Below are 20775 nucleotides of genomic sequence, written 5' to 3'. Positions count from 1 at the left end.
TAAGTATTGTCTTATCAAAACAAGATTTTGGAATTAAATTCATTTAATCATTTCTTTCCTCCGCCTTCTCTATAATGGTTGTAATTTTTATGTAATATGCCATTGTTGTAATTTCTTAATAGAGATATAATATAAATTAAGGAGAAACATTTTTTTTCATGGAAAAAAAGTCATGTTGAAGTTCAGCAATTTTGTGGGTAATGGTTCAAAAGTAAGAAAATTTGAAACAAATAAGCAAAAAAAATATTAAAAAGTCGTATAATAGACAATTTTTGAAAATATTTTTCAAAATAAGCATTTTTTTTCCATAGCACGAGTTCGGGTTTGTTCACACAACGAACAAAAATACTTGGTCAAAAAACTCAAGGTCTTTGTTCGCTGTTAGTAACAGCGAACAAAAATTTTGACCAAGCTTCTTTGTTTGCTGTTATTAACAACGAATAATTACAACTCCAATTTCACTTGCTTTTTTTTTGGGTCTTGTCAATTTTACAAGACTAATTTGTAGGCTTTTAATTATTAACTTTTTTATTTTATTTCTTAAAATTTTGGGAAAATTAAATATCATAGGATTAAGGGTGATTTTATTTGATTGAATAAAATCAACCATAATTCCATAATTATAAACTTTTTCAAATTTTTAGAAAATAAAATAGGAAAGTTAATATTAGGTTTTCAATTAAAATAATTAGCAATTTCCCAATTTTTTAGAAAATAAAATAGGAAAATTAATTTTAGGTTTTAATAAAAAAAAACCGTAGCAATTAAAAATTTTAAATTTTTAGGCTTTTAATTATCAAAAAGATACGTTAAAAACTTTTAATAATTGAATAAAATCACCCTTAATTCATTATTATCAACTATCCCAATTTTGTAGGAAATAAAATAGAAAAATTAATTTAGGTTTTAATTAAAATAACATTAGGCACTTTATATAATTGAATAAAATCATACTTAATCCCATATCAATTTTCCCAAACTTGTAGGAAATAAAATAGGGAAGTTAATAATTAAAAGCCTATAAATTAACCTTGTAAAATCAACAAGACTCAAAAAAAAAAATAGCAAGTGAAAATAGAGTTGTAATTGTCGGCGGTTAATAACAGCGAACAAAAAAACTTGGTCAAAATCTTTGTTCGCTGTTACTAACAGCGAACAAAGACCTTAACTTTTTTTGACCAAGCTTCTTTATTTGCTATTGGTAACAGCGAACAACCTCAAACCTATACTATGGAAAAAAAGTGCTTATTTTGAAAAATATTTTCAGAAGTTACTTATTATACAACCTTTTTATATTTTTTACTTATTTATTTAAAATTATCTCACGTGGTGGCAAGTTATGTAGCACTTTCTTGGGCAATTTAATTTTAATTATATAGAAAAAGAAAAACATAACTTGGACGTGAATACCAATTATTGGGCCATTAATTTATTTTTGTCCACCAATTAGTCAATTATTTCTAAGAAAATTCTCAACAATTGATTTCATGTGAATAAATTTACATCGAGTCTCATTTAATGTTTATCTCGTTTAAACTCAATAAAAATATGACCTAAGTCATAAAATTGATGGTATTATGCAAAAATAATATATTATAAGCAAATTAGGGAATTTATATTTACATGGGTAAGAAAAACTAATTTTTTTTTTTATAATTAGTAAGAATCAAATTTTTATCACAAAAATAATGTATAATAAAGTAATTGTACACCAAATTATTTTTATAAAGTGGTTGTTGCAATATTTTGGTATTAATAAATTGGTTGTTAGCAATTTTTTTTTTCTTATTTTAACCCATTTGAATGTTTCTTCACACATAATTTCTTGTAAGCACAAGCATACAACATAATCCTAGGTCATTCAATTTATCATTTTCACATATAAGTATATATGTTTTATGCATCCTTAACCATACCCATGTTTAATCAATTTCTCCTCTCATAAAAAGCATGGGAAATTGTTGTGGTAGCTCATCAATGCTAGACTTAGAACAAAATCAACCCATCAATAGGAAAGCGGAGCACGAGCAAGAGCACGAGCTTGAGCATGAGCAAGAACACCAGCACGAGCATGAGCAAGAACACGAACTTGAGCATGAGCAAGCACACAAGCATGAGCACGATCACAAGCTAGAGGATGACGATGGTGGGGACATGGAGACGACCTCAACAATCAACTGACAAAGCAATACGCCTTTTCAAAGGACTCCGTTAAATGAGATGATATCTACAAAGACAAGACTATTACCCTTGGTGGATCCTCGACTAGTATCATTGCTCGATTTCTTTAGGCAATTGTATGTTCGAAGAAAGGACATTTACTACAAAATAATGCCGATTCATCGTAAGGATTTAGAGATAATATTCAATAAAATGGGGAATACAAAAGAATTGGAGAAAGAGAGTAGTAGAGAGATTATGATGAGGCAAAGGAGTATGAGTTTTGGTGATGTTGAAGGAAGTCTTAGAATGGAAAGATTCAAGGTTAAGCCTATTGATTCAGGTACTACAATTGTAAATGTCCCTCCAAAAGATGATCAAAAAGGTGGGGGATCCAAACCTACTAACTCCAAATAAAAGTAAGGAGAGACAAAGGCAAATATTGTTGACAGAATTCAATTACAGATCATAGGTAATATCTTCACCAGACTTTATCGATTAAATTAGTTGACATCAACGATTAGTATTTCTTTTGTCGTAACTTATATGTATTATTGTAATTTACCATGTCGGTTATTTAGTAGAAGTATTAAATTTTCAGTAAAAAGAGAACACATAGCAGGTTAAAAGTGCATGTGATTTTCTTGTTTGATAGACTTCAAACGAAGTTATAATCCTTCGTTCCTTTGAATATGTTGCATTGTGATTTTAAATATAAATTAACAATGTAGCAGATATAAAAGGACAAATAACTAAAACTCATGCAATGATTATGGAGCTTTCCTATCTTCTTCTAATGAAAACCATCATTGAAAAAAGTCCATTATTGAAGCCAAACAAATATGCAAGTATTCATCACGAGCATGAGCTGGAGGAGGACCGTCATACAAGACAATAATTGTAGGTTTTTCTTGCTTTAATAGTGTTGGATTTGTGAAAAAAAAACCCCATTTTTATGATACATTTTATAAAAGTATACAACAAATTATTTTAATTACCGCCATTTAATATTAACAATTAAATAATTTAAGTATAATATACTAATGAAGCATGTCCCAACGATGATTTCGGATAAGCGGATAAACCTTAGCCAATTTGGACTTTTTGGTCAAACACATACACTTGACCATATATATATATATATATATATATATATATATATATATATATATATATATATATATATATATAGGGTAGAGATCTAATAAGAAGGGACTACCGTTGATTGATTAAGATCTAACGGTTTAAAAAAAATTGTCTCAGCAGAAAATCTAGTAACACATATTTATGAAGAAAGCATCACACATTAATGTAGAAAACATCATACTTTCAAGTGACACATGTTTATATAGAAAGTATCACATATTAATTAAGAACATCACATTATTTTATGTTTTGAACCGCATGCAAGATGAACCATTAATCAAAAGATCTAACGGATGAAATTATTTTCTATCCTTCTTATTTTTAAACCCCTTCCTATCAGATCCTCAATCTATATATATATATATATATATATATATATATATATATATATATGGTCAAGTTTCAGTGAGAACCAAGCTTATAAGAATAACACCTTTTTGTCTAAAAATAACATCTTTTTAGTAAAAAGTAACACTTTTTGTTAGACAGATTGGTTCTCATGGTTTTCATATAAGGATGATTCTCACTTGAATTTCTTTATATATATATATATATATATATATATATATATATATATATATATGGGTGGGATCCATTGAGAAGGGGTTAAAAATGAGAAAAGTAAGAAGGACTCTACACCCTTGATATCACTAAAATAAAAAAAATTTATAGTCACAATTGAGCCAAAATTCATAATTGTAAAGTTAACTATGTTACATAGAAAGGTAACTGAAATAATTTTTAAAATGTTCTTAATTTATAACATAGTATCCTTTTTTGTATATATAGCAACCATACAAAATCAAACAAAAATCCTTCTCACCCCTCTCATTTTAAAATCCTTCTTATTTGATCCTATATATATATATATATATATATATATATATATATATATATATATATATATATATATATAAAGAAGTTCAAGTGAGAACCATCCTTATATAGGAATCATGAGAACCAATCTGGTTGACAAAAAAGTATTACTTTTTTACTAAAACGGTGTTACTTTTAGGCAAAAAAGTGTTACTTTGTTTCTGAAAACAAAGATGATACTTTTAGGCGAAAAATTATTACTCTAAGAAAAAAGTTCTGAAAAAAACTCACAATAAGGTGTTACTTTTAATATAAAAGGTGTTACTTTTCGAAAAAAATGTGTTACTTTGTATTTATATATTTTTTTTCTGAAAGTAATACTTTTTTGCTAACAAGTACCAGATTTTTTTAAAAACAAAGGTAACATTTTTTGTCTAAAAGTAACATTTTTTCTGTGAAAAAGTAACACATTTTTATCGAAGAGATTGGTTCTCACGGTTCTCATATAAGTTTGGTTTTCACTTGAACTTGACTATATATATATATATATATATATATATATATATATATATATATATATATATATATATATATATATATATTTCGCGTTGTTTAAAAGGAAGGGAAGAGAATTAGAGGGATAAAAGATTTCTAGTTTGGATAATAAATTGAAGAGAAGAGATTCGGAGGAGAGGGATCAAATGAATGATTTATGTTTATCTCTCCAAAGTTGGAAAATTTTGAGGGAAAATTGTCATCTCCTTTTTACCTTCTCTTCCCTCCTAAATAGCAAGCGGGTATAAGGCGGATGGGTATATCAGACGGAATGGATGTCGAGTGCGTATAGAGATGTTAAGCCCTCATACTCACTTTTCATTCCCACCACCAACATTTTCTGTGACGGTAAGACTTTTCATATTCATGTCCACCCACTGCCCACCAAATGTATATCAATATCTCTCATAAGTGGAATAGAAACGAACCCTCAAAAATCTGTGAAAGTTTACCTGTCTACCCTTGAAAGTTTACCGGTCTACCGACCTAAAACTAGCATTGAGCACAATGTCACACATTAATTGTTTTCATATTAATTGTTTTCACGTAAAGAAACCAAACAAAATCAAATGAGTAAAGGAACACAATGTCACAGACAGATAGTGAAACACAAATTGGAGTTGTAATCACAAGAAGCAAATACCAAATCAATATTTTTACCAACTGCACTTCTATAATACAATGTACACAAGGCTACTATAAGAAGTCAGCACTATGTACTCATCCTAGTAATTCATTCGAAACCCTGCTACCCAGCTACATTGATTGTTGGAAGGTCGAACCTCTAACTATAGGATCGAGGGATCAACCAAATGGTAACATCAACCAGATAACTCATTCGAATGCACGAAGCAAGTAGGAAGCTAACCAATTAATGCAAGTTTGAGTAATTCATAGTCTCATATACTGTAAATATCTATATATGTATTCAGTCTAACCTCATGATTCTGGAAGGATACGTATTCAGATGAGAGGCATCGCCGATTTCATGCTGTGAAAACTGACTGTAGATCGTCTGATTTGATGATGTACGTGGGAAAAAGTCCGGAAAACTTGAATGTGGTAGTGAATTGGCATTTCTGATATCCGATATGTTGTCACGAAACTCAAATCCTGGCTGCCTATTTGAGATATCAAATTCTGGAGTTAACACCGGGGTGGTGAAGTAGGGATCGGTTCTAGAAATGCCAAGTCTCAAACCCATATGCCCAGAAATATATGGGTGTCCTTGTACTGCAGCAGTTCCTGCATTAGGAGTTGAACTAAATGATTCAGATGGATAAACTGGACCGAGAAACCTATTCTGATTAGAAACTTGACCCTCATGATCGGTAGGAACTCGGAAAAGACCCGGACATCTGACTGGAAGTTTCAACCAATCGGCTTCTGTGTTGGCAGGAATAGAAGTCTCGATCGCTCTCTCGATGGATACCCCGTTTTTTGGTAAACTATTCATGTGTTGTTTGATCATTAGCTTGGCTTCTTGAAGGGCATCAAGAACTGATCCTAGCTTCGCATGTTCTTCATGGCGTACGAGAGCAAAATTTCCACTTTGATTTTGTATGGGTTTTGACTCGTAAATAGAACTACCACTGTGTGATGGGTCAACATGACAATATGGCGAGTGTCTCGGGGTATGCAACACAGATTGATTATTGGTCCCAACGGAGAAGGCAAAATCAAGAGTGGAAGTTGACAGCTGCATCTCACTGAAGTTATGTTTTTCCGAAACATTTCTATCAGCATCAGGAGATATCTTGAAACTACTAAATTGAGTCATTAATGGTTTTTTTCCCTGAGAATTAGTTTCTACGTTAGTTTTCTGCTCATGATCACGGCCATGGGAAGAACCAACCTCAGCCGTCTGAAGAACAGCAGCTTTGGTCTCATCTCTTTCCTCTGTGACGTCTGAATGGCTACCAGGTTCACATGAATCCTACATACTCAACATCATAAGACAAGGATCATATGTTAACACTCATCGGAAAAAAGGGGAGAAACGCAGCATTTCAACAAGCAAAATCTCAATACATTAAACGCTAACAAGAGAATGGTAGCAGTAACAAAAAATGACAAATAACATTATGCAGAAGACTTTTCGAGTAACAGGTTCAACAAATAGCAAATAGATGGAGCCTAAATTTTACACACCTCGCATAGTTGATAAGTCAAAGCATGAGATTGGGAAAAAGTGAAGGAAGGAAAACTATATAAAACAAAACAACAAAGAATGAGTTTATCAAATTGTATATTTCCTAGAGCGTATCGTAAGCATTCTTGGAGGTTTTGCTATATATTTATATGTAACAAAGGTTGATGGGGGATTAGAATACTTCAAACCAGCTACAATATTTATGAAATTATTCTACCCATCTCTCATCATGCATTCTAAGAGATCTTGCAACAATATAGCGAGTGTTTGGCCAAGATTCTAAGAGATCTTCTGTCCCAGTCAATATCCATAATTTAGTATCTCATGAGGGCTAGATATAGACGTTCCCAACCCTGTTTATAGCTTCTTGCATGGAGAATTCACACATAAAATACCATATACCCAAAAATGGAAAAAATTTAAAACATTTTAGCTAGTCGTTTTCAATACATATCGGAAACAAGAATGCATGGGAATGTGTGTTGGAAGACACCAAAGATGTTTCATATGTGTGCTACATTTCAAAGAATAAAACCACTTAGGGAATGATATAATCCCCAAAAATCTACATTTCCCATCTCAACCTGCAATAATGCTTGTAATCTTGGGGAGAGAAAGATTGAAATGAAAACATCCAAGGAAAAAGGTAAGAACTTCGAGATGATGATGAAGGATAACTTTTTGGATTTACAAATTTCTGCAGGCAAAATCATCTATTTAGTAGCAAGGTTGTTGCACTTTGCAGATGAAAATTCATAAAACCAACGAGCACCTTTACCTTTGTTAGTAACAGAGCATGAGAAAAGAGAGAGATTCTCTGTCCTAGAGAGTTCTCCACTTCTTGGTGATTATTAGTGATTGAAAACGAGGGTTATTTAAGTGATGGTCAATAGTAATACCCTTAGGAGAGGGTTATTTTTCTCAGAGTGGTGATGGATGAATTTCTATCAATTTACTAATAACTTTTTGTATCAACTTTAGCAAACTGGCGAAAATCTTTTCTTCTATTAAAATCTAAAATAAAAAATTTACATTTCCCCAAATCCAAGTTTCGTTCCAACTTAGTTTCATATTTAATGCGACTTTGTGAGCCAAAATAACATTGCTGAAATAGGTAAATGACCCTTTATCAAAATTTTTATATAAGAAAATTTTGCTATTCAGTTTATGAAAGTATACACATTTAGTACAAAAAGTAGATGCAAAATAGAGTCTTCTCACTCTTTTGTCATGAATGGGAAAATCACTCACAAAGGGAAAGTTAGTAAAGAATCTTCTAGAAGGATTTTGTTAATTGTTAATTACAATTACAAGTTTGTTATGGTGAGTGGAAAGTTTGTTAGGGAGAATTTGTTATTTCTTGCTATTCAGTTTATGAAAGCCTGTATTTAGAAAAGTATTAATACAATACACATTTGAGAGCTTTGAGTATGTTCGAAATATCTCTACTACTTTCCTCTACGTCACACAATATTTTCTACTATTTTTCATCACTATTCTCTGCAATGTCCATACAACAAACCCACCCACCAACCCCCTCAAACACCTGTACACAGCGCATGTACATGTACTACCAAAGAACACCCCAGTTCATTACATCTCCACAACTCCTCAGACCTCATTATGAGGATCTTCATTTCATCCGATCCAAATGCGCCCATCACTCTTTTAACTTTTAAAAAAAGCTCTTAAGAAAAAACTACAGACCCCTTAGTATTTATTCAATTTGCATACTCTTTACGTTGTGCACCATTGTCTCCGGCAGTGTCGCATGATTTACTAATCTCCTCGCAAATCACGAATTGAAAAAAGCGAAATATGGTCGGTTTTGGGCTATTCTTGGGCAAATTTAAGTGAATCGCTAATTCAAAAGGCGAATTAGCTAGCGAATTATGTTACACTGGTCTCCGAAGAAAACATATCTTATCTATTCAATGTAGCTAACAAAATCCTATAACCAAAAGGATTGACCAACTCAGCCTTATCATGCAATTGGGAGATATACCACAAGGCTATCTAAACAAGGAGCTTGATTTGAGGACATAATCATTATTTCCTATGCAACCAAATAGAAGCAAATACAAGTTTATTGTGCACACAAAGCAAAAAATAAAGTTTAATAGCATACTCACATTATTTTCTCCATATTTCTCTTCCCAATCTCTTTGAGCTTTTTCTTGAGCTTCATGGCAGCTTATTAACTGAGCTTGATGTTTAATAGCTCTTTCCATCTCACCATTGCATTCACGTTCATGAGTAGAATTATTAGAACTACATTCTGGGGTTTGAGCTTGAAAGGAGTGAGAAAAATCGTTCTTTCGAGAACCTCTCTCAGTGCTTTTCTCAGGAGATTTCTTTGATTCCTGATTACTGAAGTCCAAGCCATTCAGATAACAATTCAAGCATTCCAAACCATTAACAGCTTGCGCATTTGAGTTACTAGAGTCATTCCTAGACTGCTCAATTGTTGATCTAGCAACACAAACAACATAACCATTGTATTTTTAGAATCCACTCATCAAACATATATCAATTTCAAACCATGAGAGATTGGTCATGATGAGATTGCATCAACATTGAATATAGAACCTGAAAACATGAGGGTGAAGAATAGCAAAACGTGATACTATATTTGACCAAGTGGCTCAAATTAGGCTCCCAAGTCCCATGTATGTGGCAAAGGGGGGTTAATGTATGCAGTCTTACCCTTGGACATATGAATATTGTGAGGTGGTTACAAATCCTTGATATGATATGAGCTGTGCAGAAAAATAGAAGTGGATTCATTCTTTCAAACTTAGTTCATCATAATCCCTAACTGAATATTATTGGCCACCATAAACGTTATAACTCCACTAATGAATGAAACAATTAACAGCAGGAGTTATTTGGCGTTGGGTACGGCATGTAGTAATGAATCAAATAATTTTCTTAATAAAGCTTTATCCTCTCATTTTACAAGCAGATATAAGGTCGTGTTCTCTTGACCTAAAAATAGAACAATAGCAACAACATTCCAAAACCCAATGCCATTATGTGGCTCCTACCTAGGGTGATGTTTGGAGTGGTCGGATCACTAACAAAGAGGTTTTTTCCCAGTTGACCATTGGTAGATAACATCATGTGCAACTTTACATTAATACAAAGTGCACATGATTTAATGAACCATTTTACTGTAGCCATTATAATCTGAAACCAAAGAACTATGAATTGTAACCTAAAAATAAATGAACATAAATCATTGATTTGCTTATTTTCACGGATTCTCTTTCAACTTTTTGATGGAAGCTAAATTTAATAGTTGAAAAAAATTGAATTATACGAAATCTAAATTTTCAAGTATAAGAGAACCTAGCTTAAGGAATTCAACAAGTGTCTAACCAAACTGGCAAATAAATAGCAATATGTATATTCTGCCCATAGCCAAGAAATCAAGAGTTCAAGCAAAGATTCAGACCAAGAGACACTGCAGCAACACCACAAGAACAATTAGGATAAAAATGATGTCTCATGGACTCTATCAAACACCAATGATATAACTGATTGATTCAGTTTGGAAACATTGACAAACTTAGGACTTAGTTTCATGTCTTCATCATGTAGCAAAATTTGAAAAATGCTTAACAATTTGACAGTGATGTTACATATCCCAGACTGATATAGGAAAGATAAAGAACGCTAAACACAAGTAGATAGTGACTAACAACTAATCTTAAGCGATCTATAAAATCTGAAAATCAGGGTCCACTATGTCTAAGAAAATTGTAGCATAAATGAATAAGCATCTATGTGCAATCACAGTCAAATGCATCCGCAAATATCCAGATTACTCATTCATGAACAGAACAAATATCCATCACCAGATAAGAGTTAACATTAAGAGCCAAAGAATCTTTAGCTTCAACAATATTTAAAATTATCATGTACTGTCTATTGAAACCAGGGTTCCAATTCCTTGACAAATGGGCAATCTGGACCAGTTGGATCTTTTGCAAGTGGCGTACAGATCACTACTAAAGCTAATAAGTAGAAGCATCAGACTGCTATAACATGTATAGCCTTTCTCGAAGTTGTGTCAGCATTTTAGATTCAGAGGAACCAGAAGGTGTTTGATCGGTTATAGTTAACTTATTGGGACACCTTAACAAGTGAGGAATTAGCTCCTTTAACCCTTCCTATACACTCTTTTTAGATTGAGGGGATTGGAGGGAAGACAGGGGAGGGATTCGAAGGAATACAATTTTTTTTTAATATGGTTATCAAATTTGGAGGGGAAGAATTTGGATTACAACATGTTGTTAAACGAATACCTCCAAATGTGATAATTTTTGGAAAGAAAATGTTATTTCACTTTCTCTGATCCTCTCCATTCCTTTCCTCCAAAACAAACAAGGGAGACTTTCCTATTATTCCCTTCCCTTCATTTCTTTTCTCTCCCTTCCCTTCCCTTTCCTTCCTAAATTCTTATCCAAACAAACTCATGAGGTGAGGGCAAACAAGTACCGATGCAAATCATGCTATCTTGGAGCTGATTTTGTCCATATGTTTCTGTACATTATTTTCTCAGCTTAAACCTCCGCCTTTTGGCAATGAGATAATCCATTCAATTTCTGACAAATATATTGATAATGACAATAATCTAGGCAATATAAAAATTTAATAATATATAAAATATATGATTGAATAGATAACAAAACGGAAATTTAGGAAAAGCTACAAACATTTACCTCAGTTCTCTTCTTCTGATTTGACGGCATGATTTCCCAAGGCGATGCCTAGGCAACGAGTTGAGCAGAGCAAGGTTAGTTCGGGTTTGTGTGGGGGAATCCACACTTTTCTTAAGGAGTCGAGTACTCTCCTTGCGGCCTTTCCAAGACAATGACCTACTAGATGAACGAGTAGAATCATGCTCCGAACCTGATGACTCCTTTCCATTTCCTTTAATTTTCGAAGATTCCAATTCATCATTGATATTGGTCTCCATATTTGATTCCCACTCAGATTCTTCCTCATTTGAATCAGATTCATATGCCTCCGAAATATCATTAATCCCAATACTATCTAAATACGAAAGAACAACTAAAGCTGTTTTCTCGGCCCTCTTCCGCTGAAGAGTCACAACTTTCAGTTGCTCTTCTAAGTCCTTAACCTATAATTATGTATAAATTGCATAATGAAAAGCTAATGAGTATCTAATGAAACAACAAGAAATCACACACCCACAACTAATTACTAAACAACTAACCTTTTTCTCAAGCTCATCAGATTTCTCCTTCGCTGCTTTCGAAATCAATCTCTCTGAGTGTAATCTTGCCCGAAGGTAATCAATTGTCATCATCCGTGAATCATCCACTCCATTTGTGCTAATTAACAAATCAAAGAAAGAAATAACTATCAAATTTCAAAGTACATTTCTTAATTAAATAACTATAAACCCTAATTACTAATTGAATAAAAAAAGTCAATGGAAGCAAGTCAACCAACGAAAAACATTAAGATCTATAATAGGCATAAAATAAACAAACCCATATCCCGAATAAGAACAATATGAGCTAAAAAGATTGAAACTTACAACAAATCCAAAATTTTGATTGATACAAAACAACAAATTGAACTAAAAAACTTACGATAACTAGAAAATGAGAAAAAAGGTATAGAAGATCATTGATTCACCTTTGATCCAGCTTTTGTGGAGTGTTATTAGAAGAATTGTGCATATTGATGAGCTAAGAAATTAGGATTGTAAAGGAAGAGTCAAATTTAACGAAGAGGTGAATGGATATTAGCAAGGAGTGTTTGAAGACGTCCACTAACCCAGTTCATCACTGGGAAGTCATCACTGGTGAAAATGATGAGGAGGAGCGGATTTGGAAGTTTCCAACTCGCTTACCATAAATTAGTGTCAACTCCGAGACTCGGGTCTTGTTTCGGTGGGAGCAATTATCATGTGGGTGTTGCTATTTTTCGCCACCCCTTTTTATTTTTTCGCCACCCCCTAAAATTACTTAATTGCTCCTGGATTTAAAAAAATTAGAAAAATGTCATTGGAGTTAAAACATAATTAATAAATGTAAATCACGCTTAATAACACTATTAAGAATTTAATGCGGATGATTTGTCTATATATATCGAATTCTGAGATGCGTTTTGAAGTACGAATTCAAACACGGTACTATCTCTCTAAAAAACTGGTACTATCTCTCTAAAAAGTGGTGAAGAAGTTGTAAGGCGTAATTGGTTGAATATGGCTAACGAAAGCGACTATGAGTCGGATGCGGTACGTAAAACTGTCGTTCGAAAAAAAAAAAAAAAAAAAGTCGCACAAATCTAGGCGACTGAACCATGGTTCAGTCGCACAAATCTGGGCGACTAACTCATGGTCCAGTCGCACAAATCTGGGCGACTGATCCATTGTCCAGTCGCCCAATTTTGTGCGACTGGACCAGGGGTTAGTCGCCCAGATTTGTGCGACTGGTTTATTAATTTTTTATTTTTTTATTTTTATTTTTTTATTTACGTATTAATGTTTTTTTAAATTATTATTATAATTATTGTTAGTACTATTATTATTATTATTATTGTTGTTGTCATTATTATAATTTTTATTGTTGATATTTTTATTTTTAAAATTTTTTAATATTTTAATTTACGTAATTTATTTATTTATTTAATTATTTATTTATTTATTATTGTTATAATTATTATTATTATTGTTGTATTTGTTGTCATTATTATTACTATTATTATTATTGTTATTATTTGTCTTGTCATTATTTATTTATTTTAAATATTTTTAAATTTTTTTATTAACGTAATGTTTTTATTATTATTAAAATTGTTATTGTTATTGTCATTATTAGTTTGATTTATCGTTATCTATTTATTTATTTATTATTATTATTATTATTATTATTATTATTATTATTGTTGTTGTTGTTGTTGTTGTTGTTGTTGTTGTTGTTGTTATTATTAATCCAATTATTATTATTGTAGTCATTAATGTACTTAATTTATATCATTTCAAATGTGCAGGAGTTTGAAAACTTTGGAGACAACGTAGACTACTCCGGTCACTTTGTTACGGATAGAGAATTTATCTCCATAGATGAGTTACATAGTTGGGCCGATGCGATAGCAATAACAATTGGTTTTCAATTTACACGTGCTTCTTATAAAAAGAAAGAAGGACGTTCCAGAGTTAGTTGTTATTTAAGATGTCACCGCTATGGTAAACTTAGGGGTGATGTAGATAATGTAGATAATGCTGCCCGACCTGGTTCTAAAAGTAGGAGTTGTGGGTGTAAATTTATGATTGTAGGAAGTAGTCGTAAACCAGGAGAAAGACCTTGGACGGTAAGGGTGTGTCCTGGTGAAAAGGGAAAACATAACCACCCGTTCTTGGTGTACAGAGATGGTCATGTAAGGGCGAGGATTAATGTAGATATTCGGGAGCACATACGACAGCTTAGTGCAACCGGAATGCAACCGGCCTTTATTATGAATTCTATTAGAGATAATTTTCCTGGTTTTTATGCTAGTATGAATCAGATATATAATATTAGGCAATCAATAAGGAGAGATGAAATGGAGGGCAGGACTCCCCTTCAACACTGTCTTCATATGGCCACAGAACATAATTATGTGGTCTGGACAGAGTTGGATAATGACGGGCACTTGAGCAGACTTTTAATTGCAAATCCTACTTCAATCTAAATGATACGTACGTGGCCGTATGTTGTGCTGATAGATACAACGTACAAAACGAACAAACCAAAGTGGCCACTATGTGAAGTGATCGGAATGACGCCAACAAATCACAACTTCTTGGTTGCGTTTTGTTTGATGCGAGATGAGGCGGCTGTGTCGTACTCGTGGGTGCTGCAGGGATTGAGAGATATTTTCGGCACTGCTCAGACTCCTAGCGTCATTGTAACCGATCGTGACGAAGGTTTATCTGCAGCTATTCGTGACGTCTTCCTAGGTAAAAACGCTTTGTGAGTTCATTATTGTGGTTATATCTATTGATAATGTCTTAATTACGTTCACTGTTTTGTTTAATGTAGATGTACGTCATTTGTTATGCACCTGGCATATTGGCAACGATGTTGAGAACATGGTGGACAAGTTGTGCGGCGGCAAGAAAAATCAACAAGGGCAGTTATTCAGGAAAAGTAGATGGAACCCCTTGGTTGAAAGTGCTACAATCCGGGAATATAAAAAGAGATGGGAAGGGATCGTCAGTACGTGGTCGGTTAGGAACCGAAGGGTCGTTCGGTATTTGACTGGAACATGGATTCCACTTAGAGAGAAATGTGTGCGTGCGTGGACGAATGATTGTTTACACTTGGGTAACCGTACTACCAGCAGAGTGGAAAGCCAACACTCGTCTTTTAAGTATTACCTTGGTAGCGGTAATAGCTCATTCGATACCCTTTTCAAAAGGGCGCACGCACAGATTACAAATCAACAAGCTAAAATCCGACAATCGCTACAGGAATCCATGACTTCTGTACCAAGAACGCTACGACAGTATTTCTTTAGACCTCTATATCGCCACGTGTCTCTCTATGCCTTGGAGTAGATCCAGAATGAGTTTAACCGCATGTTAGAACTGGGTGATTTTGCATTGAACAAATGCGGTTGTGTACTTCAAAAAACCCATGGATTGCCGTGTGCATGTTATTTACAAATGACCATTGGATCACATGGTGCTTTGTATTTGGATGACATTCATGAATTCTGGAGCACTTTGAGGTACACAGAGGTAGGAGACGAACCCAATGAAGAAGTACGAAACGCGATCGCCAATGACAAAGAGTACTTTGAATCTCTGGTCGATGAAGTCCTTAAATCTGATCCCGCTTTTGTTCGCCGAATGGCTGAGGTACTTGATTATGAATTACACCCAGATGGTGCGGATATACCTGAGCCTTACACTAGTCCACCGAGAAAGGGAAGACCAAGCACTAGTAAAACCATGAGAAGGAGAAAAAGTTCATTTGAATATAGCCGATCATCTTCTCGTGGTCGAGGGTCTAGATCTTCTTCCCGCGGGAGATCAAGTGGCAGATCTAGTGGCCGAGAGACGCAATCTTCAGTAGGAATTAAGTTCAGTTTCAACTTATCCGGTAATTGACTTAATTTTTAGTTTTTTTCATTAATTATTTGTTATTTACGCATATTAACTTAATTTACATTTATTGTAGATGATCCAGGAGGTCGTGATTTCTCACTGTTTCCATGGCCTGATTACATCCCATTCATGCTTCCTCCTTATTTGTTCGACTGGATTGATGTGATAGGTGATGGTAACTGTGGATTTAGAGCAATTGCCGTCACAGAGCTGGGAGGCGAGGAAGCATGGCCTCTTTTAAGACGTGCTATGAGTATGGAAATGCAAATGAACAGAGCGCAATACCTAACTTTGTATCTATCTCAGGAGTCACTAGACGAGTCAATATTCAGAGTAGGTTCACACACCGATGGACCTGCTCCTTTCATGCACTGGTTCGATGCACCGATGTCTTTCTACTCTGCAGCAACGTTTCTTAACATTGCCATTGCTTATTATGGTGCTGCTGACGGGAATCCGCAATACAACTGTTTGATTCTTCCGTTAAGAAAAGCACAGGCCGCGAGAAGTGTAAACAAACTAATACATATACTTTGGGTTAATCGAAATCATTTTGTTCAACTTTTTATGAACGACGATTCATCCCCTCTGCCGCCGATCCACCCAGGTTGGAAACAAGCAGCTGACAATTTCGCGAAAGATCTTGACACAAATTTCACTACGAGGATTATGCTGTGGAATAATCTACGCGGGTCACACCCACCAACAAATAACACCGCTGACGATGCTGTAAATTTAGATACTTCATAGAATTTATACACGACATTCATTGAAAGTTGTATATAATCCATAATTATACTACATTGTGTGGTGTTAACAATTTATTTATTTCTTTGATTAATAGGAGGAATTTATAATGTTGGTAGACAAATATACATGTATATGTGTGATGTGGGTTAATGTGTATATTTATGTAAAATAAATGCAATCATTGACGAAAATAAATGCAATAAATAATGTAAAATAGTTTCAATACAGACTATTCAGGGCCTTGCCCTTGATCAATTTGCCATTCATCAAATAAATCTCTACAATCATTAAGGTATATTTCTAAAGCATGTCGTTGACGGGAGTTCAAATCCGCAATCCGCGTAGGTAGTCTTGCCATCGGACATATCCCTCAGTCCGATGATGGACTCCATCGGTCTCTTCCTAAAACGGCACTCCAGAATCGGAGGCGTACGCTCGAAGCCGTCATAAATAAGTTTAGCTATGTACCCGCCATAGCTAGGGATCAGTCGCGTATCTGTCGGCCCCCCGGGCTGGGGTGATGTCACTAACCAGTCCGTGTTAGTGGACTGTGAGGGCATGCCCCGTGGCGGCTCATTATCGACAAAACTTCCTCCTGCACGCTCAGATGCGGCGGAAGAACTCGGGCCGCCAAGGGCAAATCTGCCGTCGGGGCCACGAACTATAGTCCAGTCCAATGGGGCAGGCTCAGGAGCTTGGAACTGAACATCATCAGCATCATTATCATCATCACTATAAACCCCCCAACTACTCTGAATGCTATCAGCCTGGTCATCAAAATGAGTACGCACTTGGTTCAGCGTACTCGACCTTTGGGCCTCACTGTGTCTGGCTGCCTCTTCCTGCCTAGCCCTCCTAGCAGAACCCGTGACCCCCCTCTCATGCGGGTCCCCTCTGAGTAAGGTAGGCCTAGAACTATTACCTCTCAACAATTGCCTAAAAAAACCCTTTCCTTTTCCTTGATTACCAGCCATTTTCTACAATTTTTTACGGTTTCATTCAATATTATAAATAATAATATTTCTAAAAACATAATAATCATAAATAAAATATGGAAAAAAATAACATAAAAAACAAAATAATTAATTAATAATACAAACATAAACAATTATATAACAACAAAAAATTAAATTATTATTAACTATCACAATAACAGTAATAACATAAAAAAAAATTATATTTATAATAATAATCACCTTTTTTAAAAAAAAAATCAAAAAAATTATTAATAATAATCACCTTTTTTTTTTCCAAAATTAAGTACAATATTAACATTTTATTAAAAAAAATATATAAAATTATTAATAATAATCATGTTTTTTTTTATATTTCAAAATTTAAAATTATTATTCCTAAATAAACGGAAAAAAAAAAAACAAATTTAAAATAAATAAATAAATAAATTATTTACAATATTAACATTTTATTAAAAAAAATATATAAATTTATTAATAAAAATCAGGTTTTTTTTTAAAATTTCAAACTTTAAATATATTTTTCCTAAATATAAGGATAAAATAAAATATATATATATATATATATATATATATATATATATATATATATATATATATATATATATATATATATATAATAATCAGTTTTTTTTTAAAATTTCAATTTTTAAATTTATTACTCCAAAATATACAAAAAATTAAAAAAAAAAAAAAAAAAAAAGAAAATGAGTCACCCAGATCCGGGCGGCTGGACCCCGTTTCAGCCGCCTAAAATTAGGCGACTGAACCGGGGTTCAGCCGCCCAGATCTGGGCGACTCATTTTCTTTTTTTCTTTTTTTTTTTCGGAAATTATAAATAACATATATATACACTTACTAAAAAAAAATAAATAAACATTACAACATACAAATTTAAACTAATAATTTATAAAACAAAACATAAACATATATTTAATAATAAATAAAAATAACAATAACAATAATAATAATAAAATTAATGATAACAACATTAACATATATTTAATAATACAAAATTAACAATCACAATAATAATAATAAAATTAATAATAATAACATTAACATATATTTAATATTAACAAAAATAACAATACAATAATAATAATAATTAAATTAATAATAATAAAATTAACAAAATACATACGGAAAAAATAAAAATAAATAAAAAAAAAAATTGGAGTCGCCCAGATCTGGGCGACTTCTATTTTTTTTTTTTTGATGATTAAATTTAATTAAAAATAACTTACCTCGATTGATAAATCCCGGATTAAACTTAATTTTTGCTCCCAAATTTTGCTTTTGTATGTTGGTTTTTAGTTGTAGTGAGAGAATTTTTAGTGTGAGTGTGGTTTATATAGAAAATTTTAGGTTTAATGGCATAAATGTAATTTTTTCAAAAACCAAGGACAATATGGTAATTTACTAGGGGGTGGCGAAAATATGAAAAAGGTGGCGAATTATAAGAATTGGGTTATCATCTTTAGCGAGGAAGGTCCTAACATTGAATTTCATACAACTCTTTTTCCCAATTTTTATTTATCGCCCCCTTTTTTATTTTATTGTCACCCCTTTCTAATGAAATTACGAATTTGCCCCTAGACTTTAAAAAATTACGAAATTGTCACTGGACTTAAAATTTCTTATTTATAATAATAATAATAATAATAATAATACAAAAATATTTAAAAAAAACAAACTAAATATAATTAAAACAAAAATAAAAATAATATAATAATAATAACAATGACAATAATAATAATAATAATAATAATAATAATAATAATAATAATAATAATAACAATAATAATATAAATAAAATTAATAAAAATATTTATAAAAAAAAAATTCTAGTCGCACAAAAAGTGCGACTGGTGTTAATTTTTTTTTTTTTGAATTTCGAATTATACAATTTCTTTTGTTTAATTAATTTATTTTGTAAGTTATTGTTATTTAAATATAATAATAATAACAATCACAATAATAATAATAATAATAATAATAATAATAATAATAATAATAATAATAATAATAATAATAATAATAATAACGACAATAATAATAATAATAATAATAATAATAATAATAATAATAATAATAATAATAATAATGGCAAATTTCTAATTTTTAAAAATCTAAGGGTAAATTCGTAATTTCATTAGGAGGGGTGGTGATAAAATGAAAAGGGTGGGGACAAATAGTAATGTCTTCTTTTTTTCGGTTTACTTTGGAAATCTAAAAATATTAATGTTAACACGTTTAATTTTCATCCCTTATAAAAAAAATATCTAAAATAATCTAATTTTTTCATGATTTTTCTATAATAATTTCAGCTATGGATTAACCATAAATAATTTCAACTTTAGGGAAATTTGCCTAGAGTAAATTTAGATAATCCGAAGACTTGCTATAGTATATAATTTACCAAAAAAAAGTAAATTGAAAATTAATGTAAAATTAGATTAAAATTTTGGAAATTCACGTAAAAAATTCTGAATAATTAAAAAAATTAGAAATTTTTTAAATATTTTTTTCAACATTTTATTTTAGTTTATCTTTTTTTAAAAAAATTAAAACTTGTTATAACAACCCATCAGATTACCGAGTCTACTCTAGAAAAATACCCGGAATTAATCATGGATAATCAAAAAGTGAGATTATATTAGAAAAATCATAAAAAGGCTGAATTGTTCTAGATAATTTTTCAAAAAAATAAAATTAATTAATCTCTCCCCTTGATATGTAGTTTGCTACCGAATTTAAATAATAAAAATATTTTTATTCTAGCCTATCCTCTCTTTGTTTAGGAATTTTTCCCATAATAATGTCGTAAAAATTACGAATTTTTAAAATGTAATGGCTAAATTTTAATCTCACATAATGTCATATTATTTATGAAAAAGGAAATTTATAGGATGATGAACAACAACCTTTGAAGAAAATACATTATACTCAGCCACCAGCCGGTTGAAATTAGATGCCAACTTCACAGGATCTCCATTATCAACCTCAAACACCTATTTGTTGCGGTAGAACCAGGTAGCCCAGAGCGTTGCACAAATAGAAGCAAAATCCTCCTTTGTTGTATGGCC

At 32.2% G+C, this 20775-nt stretch overlaps 1 protein-coding gene across 1 annotated transcript; it reads right to left on the bottom strand.

The window, feature by feature from the left end:
- Nucleotides 1-5280: 5280 nt before the first annotated feature.
- Nucleotides 5281-12733, bottom strand: LOC130817663 (uncharacterized). Its single transcript, XM_057683497.1, has 5 exons — nt 12503-12733; nt 12075-12192; nt 11557-11978; nt 8962-9301; nt 5281-6613 (listed from the first exon to the last, which is right to left on the bottom strand). The coding sequence occupies exons 1-5, from the start codon at nt 12544-12546 to the stop codon at nt 5606-5608; spliced, it is 1932 nt and encodes a 643-aa protein (XP_057539480.1). The 5' UTR covers nt 12547-12733; the 3' UTR covers nt 5281-5605.
- Between the last annotated feature and the right edge of the window lie 8042 nt (nt 12734-20775).

This window comes from Amaranthus tricolor, chromosome 7 (assembly GCF_026212465.1).
Source record: "Amaranthus tricolor cultivar Red isolate AtriRed21 chromosome 7, ASM2621246v1, whole genome shotgun sequence".
Taxonomy (NCBI): Eukaryota; Viridiplantae; Streptophyta; class Magnoliopsida; order Caryophyllales; family Amaranthaceae; genus Amaranthus; species Amaranthus tricolor.
This window is presented reverse-complemented; position numbering and strand designations above follow the sequence as displayed.